Source organism: Eucalyptus grandis, chromosome 5 (genome assembly GCF_016545825.1).
Source record: "Eucalyptus grandis isolate ANBG69807.140 chromosome 5, ASM1654582v1, whole genome shotgun sequence".
NCBI classification, from domain to species: Eukaryota; Viridiplantae; Streptophyta; class Magnoliopsida; order Myrtales; family Myrtaceae; genus Eucalyptus; species Eucalyptus grandis.
Genome location: NC_052616.1, coordinates 45,279,959 through 45,291,924, shown reverse-complemented (window position 1 = coordinate 45,291,924; position 11,966 = coordinate 45,279,959). Strand labels below are relative to the sequence as shown.

The window sequence follows — 11,966 nt, the reverse complement described above, 5'->3', positions numbered from 1 at the left end:
TTTAGTTAGTCTTTCATTATTAATTTACTACATCAATTAAAAAAGTCTTGAGAAAGACATGCGAGAGAGACGGCGGGCACCCTAAGGGGTTAAAAAAGAAGAAAAAATCACCGACCAGGCACCGTCAAAATGCGAGGGCCGTTTTCTGAAAGGAAGTATCAGCGAGTGTCAAACAGCACGCAGCAATGTTGGGCCTTAAACGAGCATGCAAAATATCAGAGGAAGCTCAGATACATTGAAAGGAAATATCAGCAGATACATTAACAATTATCCGGATAAAAGCTAAGTAGAACAAAGACCGGTTTCAATAACCCTGTCATCCAAGTTATACAGTGATGAAACAATGCTTCTTCATCAACAGGTCAGACACCTTTTCCTTCAATTTTGGACTCAAATGCACAACGATCAAACTAGGGGGAAGTGCTGGCAACTCCTGAAGCTTGTCGCAGTAAAGTACATCAAGAGTCTCCAGCTTCGAAAGATGCTTGATTTCAGGAGGTAGGCTGGAAATAGGAGAATTTCGCAACCTCAAGATTCTCAGATTTTCTAGCTTCCCAATATCTCTAGGAATGTCCCCTTCTATATTCCTACACAAGGAGACATCTATTTCTTCAAGGCTATGTAAATGCCAAATAAAACTAGGAAATTTTATTATGAAGCAATAGTGCATCTTTAACACTCTCAACCTCTGCAGATTACCAAAGGAACCCGGCAATTCGGAAATGCCTGTTCCTGAAATATCCAGCTCCTCTAAAGGGCTTCCCAATTGGCCAATGGACTCTGGCAGTTTTTGTATCCAATCACAATTCCTCAATGACAAGCGTCGGAGTTTCGGGCCAACTCCACTGGGGAGTTTGGTAATATTTGTTGAATTATTTGCTGAGAGTATTGAAAGTGATGTCAGGTGTTCAACTTCTTCTGAATCACTCCGCAAAGAAATATCACACACAGAAGTCTCATCAATGAGGAGCTCTTTCAAAGCTTTCAAAGCACCCAGTTCGGCAGGCAACCTGTTGAGTTCAGTGCAGGACTTCAAATTTAGGCAAAGCAATTTTCGAGACCCCCAATTGAAGGATCTAAATGGACCAACCGAGAGCATCGCTCTAGAATCAGTATCTCCAAGTTTGGAAAGCTAGAAAATTCAGGACTTATCAATAAGTCAGTGCAACTAGTGAGATTTAAGACTTTCAACTGCTCCATCTGTAAAACAGAGAAAAAATCATAAGGTCAATTGCCAGATAATTAACACAATAAATACATTAGATCAGTAAACAGGAAACCACCTTGATTTTCCTCCAACCTCCCCAGTCTTTAGTGACTTTGCTCCATGAAAGATCAAGAATGACCAGTTCAGTCAGATTAAGTTCTGTTGCTTCGAAATCCCTTGGGCACCCTTGCCAACGAAGCCACCTTAACTTTGGAAATACGTCTGCAAAATTTCCAGTCATACTTGCACGGTCCAATTTCAAGAACCTTACGTTTGGCAAAGTTTCCGTAAATGTATCGGGGCAAGGGCTTCCGCCACTTCCATTCCCTAAATTTGCCAAGAGAAACAAACCAATCTTAAGTCATAAAGACGATGGGACAAATTTGGTAAGGACTAGGGTGCTATCTTTTCCGTGCATGCAAAGACAACCTACCCATGGTAAAATAAGTAAAAAGCTGGATAACAAATTTAAACTTATACATCAAGGCTTCCATTTAATGGAAGAAAGCAAACCATTGAACCAAAAACCCTTACCTCTTCTTCGTTGATTACTTTCAGGTCTGGATCATTGATGTATAGTCTTCTGCGCTTTACATGATATATAGGTTCTTCTTGATCTACAGCTCTGCAGAGGTGCTTCAACAGTTTATGCATCCGCAGCTTATTTGTCTTCTCCAATTTTTGCTAGGGGCATCAGAACTTGGTAAGAAGGCAAAAGATCTAAATCAGGCCACATATATGATGCAATTTGGCTATCCACACCATTGGCAAACCATGCTATGTCCCGAAATATTTGTTTCTGCTTTTCATCTAATGCTTCATAACAGATTTTCAAAATCTCCCTACAATCCTTCAAAATCTCTCTCGAGTGTAGTTTTATCATGTCCTCCATCTTCCTCCATTCGTCTATTGTTTTTCCATGTAGAAGTGAACCGATAACTTCAATAAAAAATGGAACCTGCCCCATGGCTTTGACAATGCGCTTCCCAATTTCAGGATACCAAGGTATTGAAGCATGCTTGTGAAAATGTTCAAGAGCTCGACCATTATCCATCTTATTCACCTCATAGATATTAGCCCTTTCTGCATATGTTTCGAAAATTCCAAGATTTTCTGATGTAACAATTATCCGACTTCCAGGACCAAACCACTCAAGCTGGGTACCAACTAGATCATAAAGATGAGACGGTTCTTCCACATCATCTAGGACGATAAGAGCTTTTATGTTGCTGAATACATCCAAGAAAAACTCGATTCCTCCTTCAAAAGAAGCAACATTGCAATCTCGATCAAGAATATCACATATCAACTTAGTTTGCACAAGCTGGATACCGCCATTATTTTGCACTTTATCACCAATCTCTGCGAGAAAGCTACAACTATCGAAACATGAGGAGATTCGGTTGTATACGGCCTTCGCAATAGTTGTCTTGCCAATTCCGTTAGTTCCATGGATTCCAACCATGCGTGGTTTACCCCCATCATCTTCTATTGCCAATAGTTTGATTACCTCCTTCACTCGATCATTAATACCAGTTACCTGTTCAATTGGGGCAAATGAGGTCTGCAACGACTCCAAAGGGAAACTAGGAGGTTTCAACTCCGAGGGACGCAGAAGTCGTGGAATCCAATCCAAATTAGGACACCTCTTTATCATTAATGTAGACAGATTAGGAAGCGATAAGAGAGTATCAATATCACTTTCTGTGTACTCCACTGTAGGTAGCTCACCAATCTCCAAATGCTTGAGGCTAGTGAGCTCACCAAGTGATGGGAGACTTTTGCATGCTGCACAATCAAACAATTGTAGCCGAACTAATTTGGGCATGCAGGACATCCAGCTTGGAAACCTTGTGCCCCCATAGCGTCTTATTTCTAAGCGAAGATTTAAGCTTGGCTGCAGGTCTTTAAGTAGAACTTCATCACTTTCTTTTCTGGCAAACACTAACACCAGTGAAACTAAGGAATCCTTCTCCTTCAAGTTCGCAGCATTTGATTCTGCTACTGCATCTGCTATTTCTCCCTTAACTTCTATTCTTAGGCTTCCTCTCAAATTGCTTAACCTATTCAACTCCCCCAGCCCACTGCAATTCTTTGAACAAGAATCATCCCCGGGCAGAAGGAAATCTGTTAGAGTGTGCAAAAGAGTCAACTGGCCCAACCCTTGTGGCATATGAGATAGGGCACTACAATCGCTTATCTCAAGTTGCCTTAGGTTGACCAAATTTCTAAAATCTTTAGGCAATTCTACTAGCTTGTTACACTTATTGAGTTTAAGTACTTGCAAGGTTTGCAATCTTGTCATAAAATCAGGAAGCCTCATGATTCCTTCATTTTCAGAGAGATCTAGAAATGCCAGGTGCTTCAACTCACAAATGGAACTTGGCAACTTCTCGATGCCACTATCATGCCAATCCAAGACACGCAAGAACTTGAAAGTAGAAAGGAATTTGCAAAGAGTTTGTTCACCCATTTGAGTTCCATGCCTCCCGCTTTTTGTCTGATCCATTTTGATGAATGTCCTGAGACCTTTCGCTTTGACTAGACTAGGTGGAAGTTTCTGTGATAAATCTGAAGTTGAATCCCACGATAGATGGCGAGTTCCTTCATTAATTGACCAGAGTAACTGATGAGTTTCTTGACAATACTCGCCTATAGCAAGCTTGCACGCTAGGTGATATACAAAATGGTGCATCTTACAAGACGTCACATTTCCAAGTTCATCTTTAGTGCAGTCTTGAAAGAAATTCCTCCAAAGTAGATCCATGAAATACTCCTGAGCAATATCTTCCATATCCTGATCGATGTTGTCTATGGGCTGGACAAATCCTTCTGCTATCCAGAGACTCGTCAACATTTGCTTATCAATCACCCAGTCTTCAGGAAACAATGAACAGAAGGCAAAGCACTGTTTTAGATGGCATGGGAGATAAATATAACAAGACCCAAGCATTGAACTTAAGTCACCTAAGCCTGCAGAAACTTCTGAGATCTCGTTCTGAAAATTAGACCACTCAGCTTCAGTTTTCTTGAAGAATAATAGACGTCCGATCATTCGTATTGCCAAAGGGATTCCTTCACACATTTTGACTATCTGCCTCCCGATTTTTACCTTACTTGGATTTCTAGTCTCTTCTTCTTCCTGGCAAGCCATTTTCATCAATAAATCAACAGATGACTCTGCTCGAAGGGCCTCGAGACAATAAGATGGGGATGTACTCAAAAAAATTCCGCAACTTCCTGAAAGGAAGTAGTTATTAGAATCTTGCTTCCTTGGGCACCTCCCATCAATGAACTTTTCAAACTCCGCCATCGTTCAGGATCCACAGGCTGCATATCGTCAATAACTAGGAGATATCTTCGCAATTGCTCCTCGTCATCTGCTCTCTCTGTTGTCTCTCTTCCTCTGATTTTCACTTCCCTTTCGATACTATGGAAGCCGCTGAAACCCACACAGACCCATATCCTTAAATCAAAATGCTTCTTGACCATGTCATCTTCGTACACACATCGAGCGAGAGCAGTCTTTCCAATCCCACTCTGACCCCGTATTATAAAGAAAGAAATTTGTTCATCCGTGTCAGAGTCTAACAAGAAGTTCATAATTGCGCTTTTATCATCCTCTCTCCCTATAATCTCCTCATCGTACACACAGGAGTCCAACCGCTCTCTTCTCTCCACACGCACATCCTCCGCGCACTCTCGCAAGCCCAAATCCCTCCCTTCGGCAGCGACGGCTTCTAATCTCTCCCTGATTGTCTTCGCACGGGCGCTCATCTCCAGCCTTAAATCAGGTTTTGCAGAAGGCGAAGAGGAGGAGGGAATTACCTGCTTCAACTTCTCATCTTTGCTCGGCGATTCTCGTAATGGCATGACGTCAATGTTCCATTCTTCGAGTAAGTCCTCCGCATCATAGAAAGCATCTTTGAGATTCCTCAGCCATCGGTCGATTTCCCTGTGTTCTTTGAATCTCCGCTTTTCCGCATCGGGCAATATACTTCGGAGAAAGGAAACGGTTTTCTTGAACTCGGAAAATTCGCCGCCAGCGCCCCATAATTTTGCACCTTCTGGGAAATCATCCAGAAGTTTAGCTACTCTCAAGATGAGTGCTTCCGCCATGGCTCTTCGGGGGTGAAGTGCACTAGATCTCGGTGATCGGCCTAAGGTCGGTGATCAGCAGAGGAGGGAGAAGAAAAAGGTGACGGGCCAAGAAAGGAAAAGTACTGTTCAAAAAAAAAGAAAGGAAAAGTAAAGAAGAAAATAAAAGAAAATAAAAGAAAAGCAAATAATTTAATATTAAAAAAATTCGAGATAAGTATTTCTGGATTCACTTTCCTAAAATTATGCACGAATACTTTCTTTAATAGGAAAGTGTTTTCAGCTGATTTGGTAATTATTTCATATTGGGATATCAGTCATATATTAAGGAACAATTCCACTAAAACAGAATATTAAAGAAATAATAATAAAATAAAATAAAATAAAATAAAATAAAAACTACCTAATCTGATTTTTCTTTCTCTTTTTCTGTTTTCTCTTCCTTTCCGCACACAGCCGTGAATCTCCGAGGCGAGCCGGCTGATCAGTCCGGCAAAGGGGATCCGGCAAGGGCGGCTGCAGCACAGGAGCGGAGCTAGGGAGGCTCGGGTCCGGACGGGCAGGAGAGTGGCGATGGGCTTCGGGCGAGGCTGATGCGACCGATCGGAGGTGGAAGCGCAACAGAGGAAACCCGTGGCTGTTGCGGCGTCAGAGGGCTACAGTGGGTCAGTCGGCTCGGGTAGAAGACTCCGGGTCGCAGCACGGCAGAGCAGTAGGTCGTCGCGGCGTTGCTGGAGCGGTCGTCGGGTCGTCTGCTAGGGTGTTCGCAGACGGAAGTCCGGTGGGGCAAGACGGCAGATCTCGGCAGTGGGTCGCGCAAGGGAGACGGACCGGCAAGGGAGCAGCTGCGTGCGTCGACGGCGGGGCCGGATGTCGTGGCGAGACTGGCGGAACAATGGTGAAGACTCGTCGAGGGAGGGCCACAGCAGAGTGGCGACGGTGTGGGCACAGTGGTGCGGCGTGAGGCTCCGGGTCGCCCGGCGGTGTCTCCTTTTTTCTCTGCCGTACAATGTCTCCTTTTATAGACAAACATAATGCGATCTTCTTAGAATATTTCGAAAATTGCCTATAACCTCCGAATCACAAAATCCTTTTATCTCATACTATTCTCCTTATCTCCTAAATATTTTCTACTGATTTTTAAAGATAAGATCACAACCCGATTTTCTTAAATTCCAAAATCATTATTTCAAATCTCAATTTCAGAAAATTGGCTCGAGCTAACTTGTAGTCTTTATGGGCTTATCGATCAATTTGAACCCATCCGCACCCAGTCCAATAAATAAAATGTCAATTAAAATAAAATGCACATAAATCTATATGCTATGTAATTAATATTTTTTTGATAAAATTAAACCCTAATTTTTAATGACTAAATGATTAAATGGATCGCCAAAATTTAGGTGTCAACACACTCTCATATAATTACAAAATTATGAATTCATAATATAATTTTCTTTAAAAATTAAGGCTTTCATTTATTTCACAAAAAATGTGGTATTTTTAAAAATGATAATATTTTACGGTGTTTGGTTGAAACTTGAAAATAAATTAAAAAATACTTTTTGCTTCATATAGGAAATTAGATTTGATTTTTGTGCACTCCTTTTAAGTATTTTTATTTTAACTTCTTTTTCCAATAAATAGAATTTTTAATTCTTTTTCTTTTTCTCTTCTTCAATAGATTGCCGACCATGGACATCATGGTGATGACGGCAAGCTCTAGCCTCGCCACAGCCGACAAGGCTTGAGCTTGTTTGATTTCGGCGAGTCGAGCCTTGTTGAATCTAGCGAGGTCTAGCTCGCCTCGATGTCAGTGAGCTCAAGTCTCGCTAGATTGGCAAGGCTTGAGCCTCGGCCCTTGCCTTAGGTGAGGCTCGACCTTGCCAAATCCAACAAGGTTGAGCTTGCCTTGACACTAGTGAGCTTAAGTCTCGCTAGATCGGCAAGGCTTGAGCCTTGGTCTCGCTTGATTCCAGCAAAGTCAAGCTTTCTTTGACTTTGGCGAGCTCAAGTCTCACTAGATCAATGAGGCCGGTGTGCTCAACTCCCTAGATTTGGTGAGCTCGGGCTTGCCAGTGTAATTGGGCAACAATTGCGAACCTCGCCCTACAGTCCTCTTTTGGCATCCGATGAGGGTCAACGTTGGACTTCGTTGGGAAAGAAGAAAAATAAAGAAAGAAAATAAAAAGAAAATAAAAGAAAATAATATTAGAAAATCGAAAATAAAAATAAATAAAAATGATAAAATAATATTTAAAGAGAATATATATCCTTAATGGATTGACTTAACTAATAATCTTTATAAGTTAAATGGGTTTTAAATGGGTTTAAAGACAAACCCATTTACAATCAATTTATCATTACATTTACAAACAACCCAAACCCATTAATAACTCATTTTATTAAAAGTTAACTAACTCATATTCGACTCATCTTATTAAAAAGTAACATTATAACCATCCACAACATAAACAAAAGAGCACATGCTATTGTCACAACCCAAGGAAGGGATGCGACCCAAAAGGTTTTGTATGACATGAACGAGCAACCCTTGACTATCTCTCGAATCCTAAAGTTTTCTCGAGTATTTTAGAATACTCGAGAACACTCTTTTAATAAATGCAGGTAGAAGATGTGATCTCTACCGTGGGATTGAGGAGAGATTTATGACCACATTTGAGCTTGTACTTATATATATAGGGACTCCCCCTCATTTATATCCATCTCACTTCTCTCTAGAGTTTTTCTCTTTACCATTCTTGTGAGTGTGAGCAAGTAAGGCTGACTTTGGAAGAAATTCCTAAGGTGAATCAGCTTCCAACGTCTCTAGAAATCCCCTTGTATTTATGATAATGGATTCTATTTGAACTCAAACAACTTATATTTATCATGGCATCCATGCCAATCAAGCCATACTAGGTTTGGAAGAAGATTCTCAGGATTTCCATCAATATCAACATTGTCCAATTTAAGAAACCTCAAATTATACTTCGCCATCAACTTGAATAAAATCACGGGTTACACGAAGAGCTTTAACCTTGTTGGCACCCGGCCAATTCATTAACGAAATGGAAGCATGAAATTCAAACAAATAATTATGCAATGAAATAGTAAAATGATAAGACGAAAACTTGACAAGAATACTGGAGAAATCTCAGCGTAATTTTACCTTCTTTTTGCACAATGTTGTTTGGACATCTTCGTAATTCCACACCCTGCTCCGCTGCCAGGGGTCTTCGTCTTCCTTCTTGACAATTTCTCTTCCCAGAAATTTTAGTTGGCCATGCATCAAAAACTCTTTTTTTTTCTCCAGTTTTTAGAAAGGACATGTTCTGAAGCTCATCAACTCGTATATCAAGGCCAAGTTTACGAGCAGTCCACATGTAAAAGGGCATTGTCTTTTCAACCCCTGTAAAGAAACACGCTACATCAAGGAAAATTTCTCTGGCCTTTTTGCCCAAAAGTTTATAGCATGCCTCCAACATTCGTTCCACTTTCTCTTGCAGCTCTCCTTTTAAGTCATCCAAAGCCTGTCTCCATATATTTTCGTTCTTCCCATTCAAATATCTTCCCACAATATCAATAGCAAAAGGAAGATTTCCGGAAAAGTTCGAGCATGATTTTCATTCATCGGTAAAATCTCATGGTCATGCTCATATGAAATGACTTGGTCCTCATTTCTTTGAATCTGGTAAACATCTTTTCTTCTGGTTGTGAGGATGATCCTGCTTCTCGGATTACATCCTTCACTCGATCATCAATACCAATTATATGTTCAGTAGTGGCAACTAAAGTCTACAAGGGCCTCCACAGGCAAACTAGGAGGTCCCAACTCCTTGAGTTGTACAAGTTGTGGAATCCGTTCAAATTAGGACACTCCCATATCCTTAATGTAGACAGATTAGGAAGTGATGAGAGGGTATGAATATCACTTTCTGTGTACTCTGTTATGGATAGCTCACCAATTTCCAAATGCTTGAGGCTAGTGAGCTCACCAAGTGATGGGAGACTTTTGCATCGTGCACAATCAAACAACCGTAGCTGAACTAACTTAGGCATGCGAGACATCCAGCTTGGAAACATTGCGCCCCCATAGCCTCTTGGTTCTAAGCTTTGAAGATTTAAGCTTGGCTGCAGCTCTTTGAGTAGAACTTCATCACGTTCTTTTCCGACAAATACTAATACTAGTGAAACTAAGGAATTCTTCTCCTTCAAGTTCGAGCCATTTGATTCTGCTACTGCATCTTTTATTTTTCCCTTTACTTCAATTCTGAGGCTTCCTCTCAAACTGTTTAACCTGTTCAACTCCCGTAGCCCGCCGTAACTCTCTCGGCAGGAATCATCCCCAGGCAAAATGAAATCTGTTAGAATGTGCAAAAGAGTCAACTCACCCATCCCTCATATGATAGGGCATTACAGTTGCTAATCTCCAGGTGCCTGAGGTTGACCAATTTTCTTATATCCCTAGGCAATTCTATTAGCTTGTAACACATATTGAGTTTAAGTACTTGCAAGGTTTTCATTTTTGTCAAAGAATCAGGAAGCCTTACGATTCCTTCATTTTCAGAGAAATCTAGAAATGTCAGGTGCTTCAACTCACATATGGAACTTGGCAACTTCTCTATACCGCTGTCATGCAGATCCAAGGCACGTAAGAACTTGAAACTAGAAATAAATTTGCGAAGAGTTTCTTCACCCATTTGAGTTTCACACCTTGATCTTTTTCTTTGACTAGTTTTGATGAGTGTCCTCAGATAATATGCTCCGTGTATATATGGATCTCCCTCTGATAAATGTAAAGTTGAATACCATGACAAATGATGAGTTCTTTCTTCAAGGTGTGACTGCAAATGATAAATTCTTCCATACTCAGTTCCAGCAACATGGTGTGCTAGGTCATTTACTAAATGATGCATCCTACAAGACTTCATATTTCCAAGTTCATCTTTAACAGTCTTGAAAGAAATTCCTCCCAAGTAGATCCATGAAATAGTCATGAGCAATATCTTCCATGTCCCAATCTCCATTGTCTATGGACAGGATAAATCCTTCTGCCATCCAGAGACTTGGTCAACATTTGTTTATCAATCACCCAGTCTTTGGGAAACAATGAACAGAAGGCAAAAAACTGTTTTAGATGGCATGGGAGATGATTATAACTGAGCTGAAGTAAATCTGCAGAAAGTTCTGAGATCTCGTCCTCAAAATGTAACCACTCAGCTTCAGTTTTCTTGAAGAATAATAGACTTCCAATCATTCGTATTGCCAAAGGGATTCCATCACACATTTTGACTATCCGCCTACCAATATCTACCTTAATTGGATTTCTAGTCTCTTCTTCTTCCTGACAAGCCATTCTCATCAATAAATCAAAAGATGACTCTGTTGGAAGGGCCTCGAGACAATAAAATGGGGTTGTGCTCGGAAAGTCCGCAGCTGAAAAACTGTGTGTAGTTATCAGAATCTTGCTTCCTTGGGCACCTCCCATCAATAAACTTCTCAAGCTCCCCCATTGTTCAGGAGCCAAATACCACAGATGTTCAATAACTAGGAGATATTTTCACAGTTGCTCCATGTCATCTACTCTCTCTGTTGTCTCTCTTCCTCTGATTTTTCATACTTCGCTTTCGAGATAATCTAAGTGTTTGTAACACATACAGACCCATATCCTTACATCGAAATGCTTCTTGACCTTGTCATCTTCGTATAGACAGCGATCAAGAGCCGGCTTTCCAATCCCACTCTGACCCCCTATTATAAAGAAAGAAATTCGTTCATCAGTGTCAGAGTCTAACAAGAAGTTCATAATTGCGCTTTTATCATCCTCTCTCCCTATAATATCATCATCGTACACAAAGGAGTCCAACCGCTCTCTTCTCTCTACACGCACATCCTCCGCGCACTCTCGCAAGCCCAAATCCCTCCCTTCGGCAGCGATGGCTTCTATTCTCTCCCTGATTTTCTTCGCACGGGCGCTCATCTCCAGACTTAAATCAGGTTTTTCAGAAGGCGAAGAGGAGGAGGAAATTACCTGGTTCAACTTCTCATCTTTGCTCGGCCATTCTCGTAATTGCATAACTTCCAGGTTCCATTCTTCGAGTAAGTCCTCCGCATCACAGAAAGCATCTTTGACATCCCACAGCCATCGGTCGATCTCCCAGGGTCCTCTGAATCTCAGCTTTTCCGCATCGGGCAGAAAGGAAAAGGTTTCTTCAGCTCGGACAATTCGCCGCCAGCGCCCCATAATTGTCCACCCTCTGGGAAATCATCCGCAAGTTTAGCTACTCTCAATACGAGTGCTTCCGCCATGGCTCTTCGGGGGTCCTGCGCCTCCTGTTTTTTTTCTTTCGGGAGGATGCTCTGCCGATGCCGAGTCGCGACCTGTTTGGTCTCCCCCCCGTTCTATTCACGACCAATCACAATCAGTAACGAAAAGACGAAAATACCCTCATTTGACTATACAGGGATTAATAAAGTCGAGCTTACTGGACCACCATTTCTCGTCCTCTATCTATGACGTTAAAGACTTCTGAACATGGGATATGTTCGCTGGGAAGTTATAAAAATTGTCAGAAAAGTATGAGTCGCAATTGATTCATTTTGCTAACTGTCCAATTCGACTAATAAAAAATATAAATGTGCCCCTTTTTTTTTTTTT

General features: G+C 41.3%; 2 protein-coding genes across 5 annotated transcripts; both read right to left on the bottom strand.

Moving 5' to 3' along the window:
* Nucleotides 1-215: 215 nt before the first annotated feature.
* Nucleotides 216-11,668, bottom strand: LOC104445209 (putative disease resistance protein RGA4). Of its 4 annotated transcripts, none has more exons than XM_039312727.1 (6): nt 11,340-11,668; nt 8,478-11,059; nt 5,709-6,321; nt 1,742-5,430; nt 1,284-1,534; nt 216-1,200 (listed from the first exon to the last, which is right to left on the bottom strand). In XM_039312727.1, exon 4 carries the CDS (start codon nt 4,518-4,520, stop codon nt 1,869-1,871), a length of 2,652 nt encoding a protein of 883 aa, XP_039168661.1. In that variant the 5' UTR covers nt 4,521-5,430; nt 5,709-6,321; nt 8,478-11,059; nt 11,340-11,668; the 3' UTR covers nt 216-1,200; nt 1,284-1,534; nt 1,742-1,868. The 4 variants fall into 4 exon arrangements, with proteins under 4 accessions (XP_039168661.1, XP_039168663.1, XP_039168664.1 ...); XM_039312729.1 differs by having other exon boundaries at nt 1,742-5,367; XM_039312730.1 differs by having other exon boundaries at nt 5,709-6,318.
* LOC120293948 lies at nt 9,104-11,552 on the bottom strand. The gene is made up of 2 exons (XM_039313772.1): nt 10,967-11,552; nt 9,104-9,669 (listed from the first exon to the last, which is right to left on the bottom strand). The coding sequence occupies exons 1-2, from the start codon at nt 11,550-11,552 to the stop codon at nt 9,104-9,106; spliced, it is 1,152 nt and encodes a 383-aa protein (XP_039169706.1).
* Nucleotides 11,669-11,966: the final 298 nt, after the last annotated feature.

What these genes read in the sequence shown, in the direction of transcription:
- LOC120293948 (XM_039313772.1), bottom strand. Translation starts at nt 11,552, where the DNA reads ATGGGGCGCTGGCGGCGAATTGTCCGAGCTGAAGAAACCTTTTCCTTT. An exon ending in CGATGTAAGGATATGGGTCT is followed by an intron (nt 9,670 to 10,966) that starts GTATGTGTTACA and finishes ACATTCTAACAG; the next exon opens with ATTTCATTTTGCCTGGGGAT.
- LOC104445209 (XM_039312727.1), bottom strand. Translation starts at nt 4,520, where the DNA reads ATGGCGGAGTTTGAAAAGTTCATTGATGGGAGGTGCCCAAGGAAGCAA.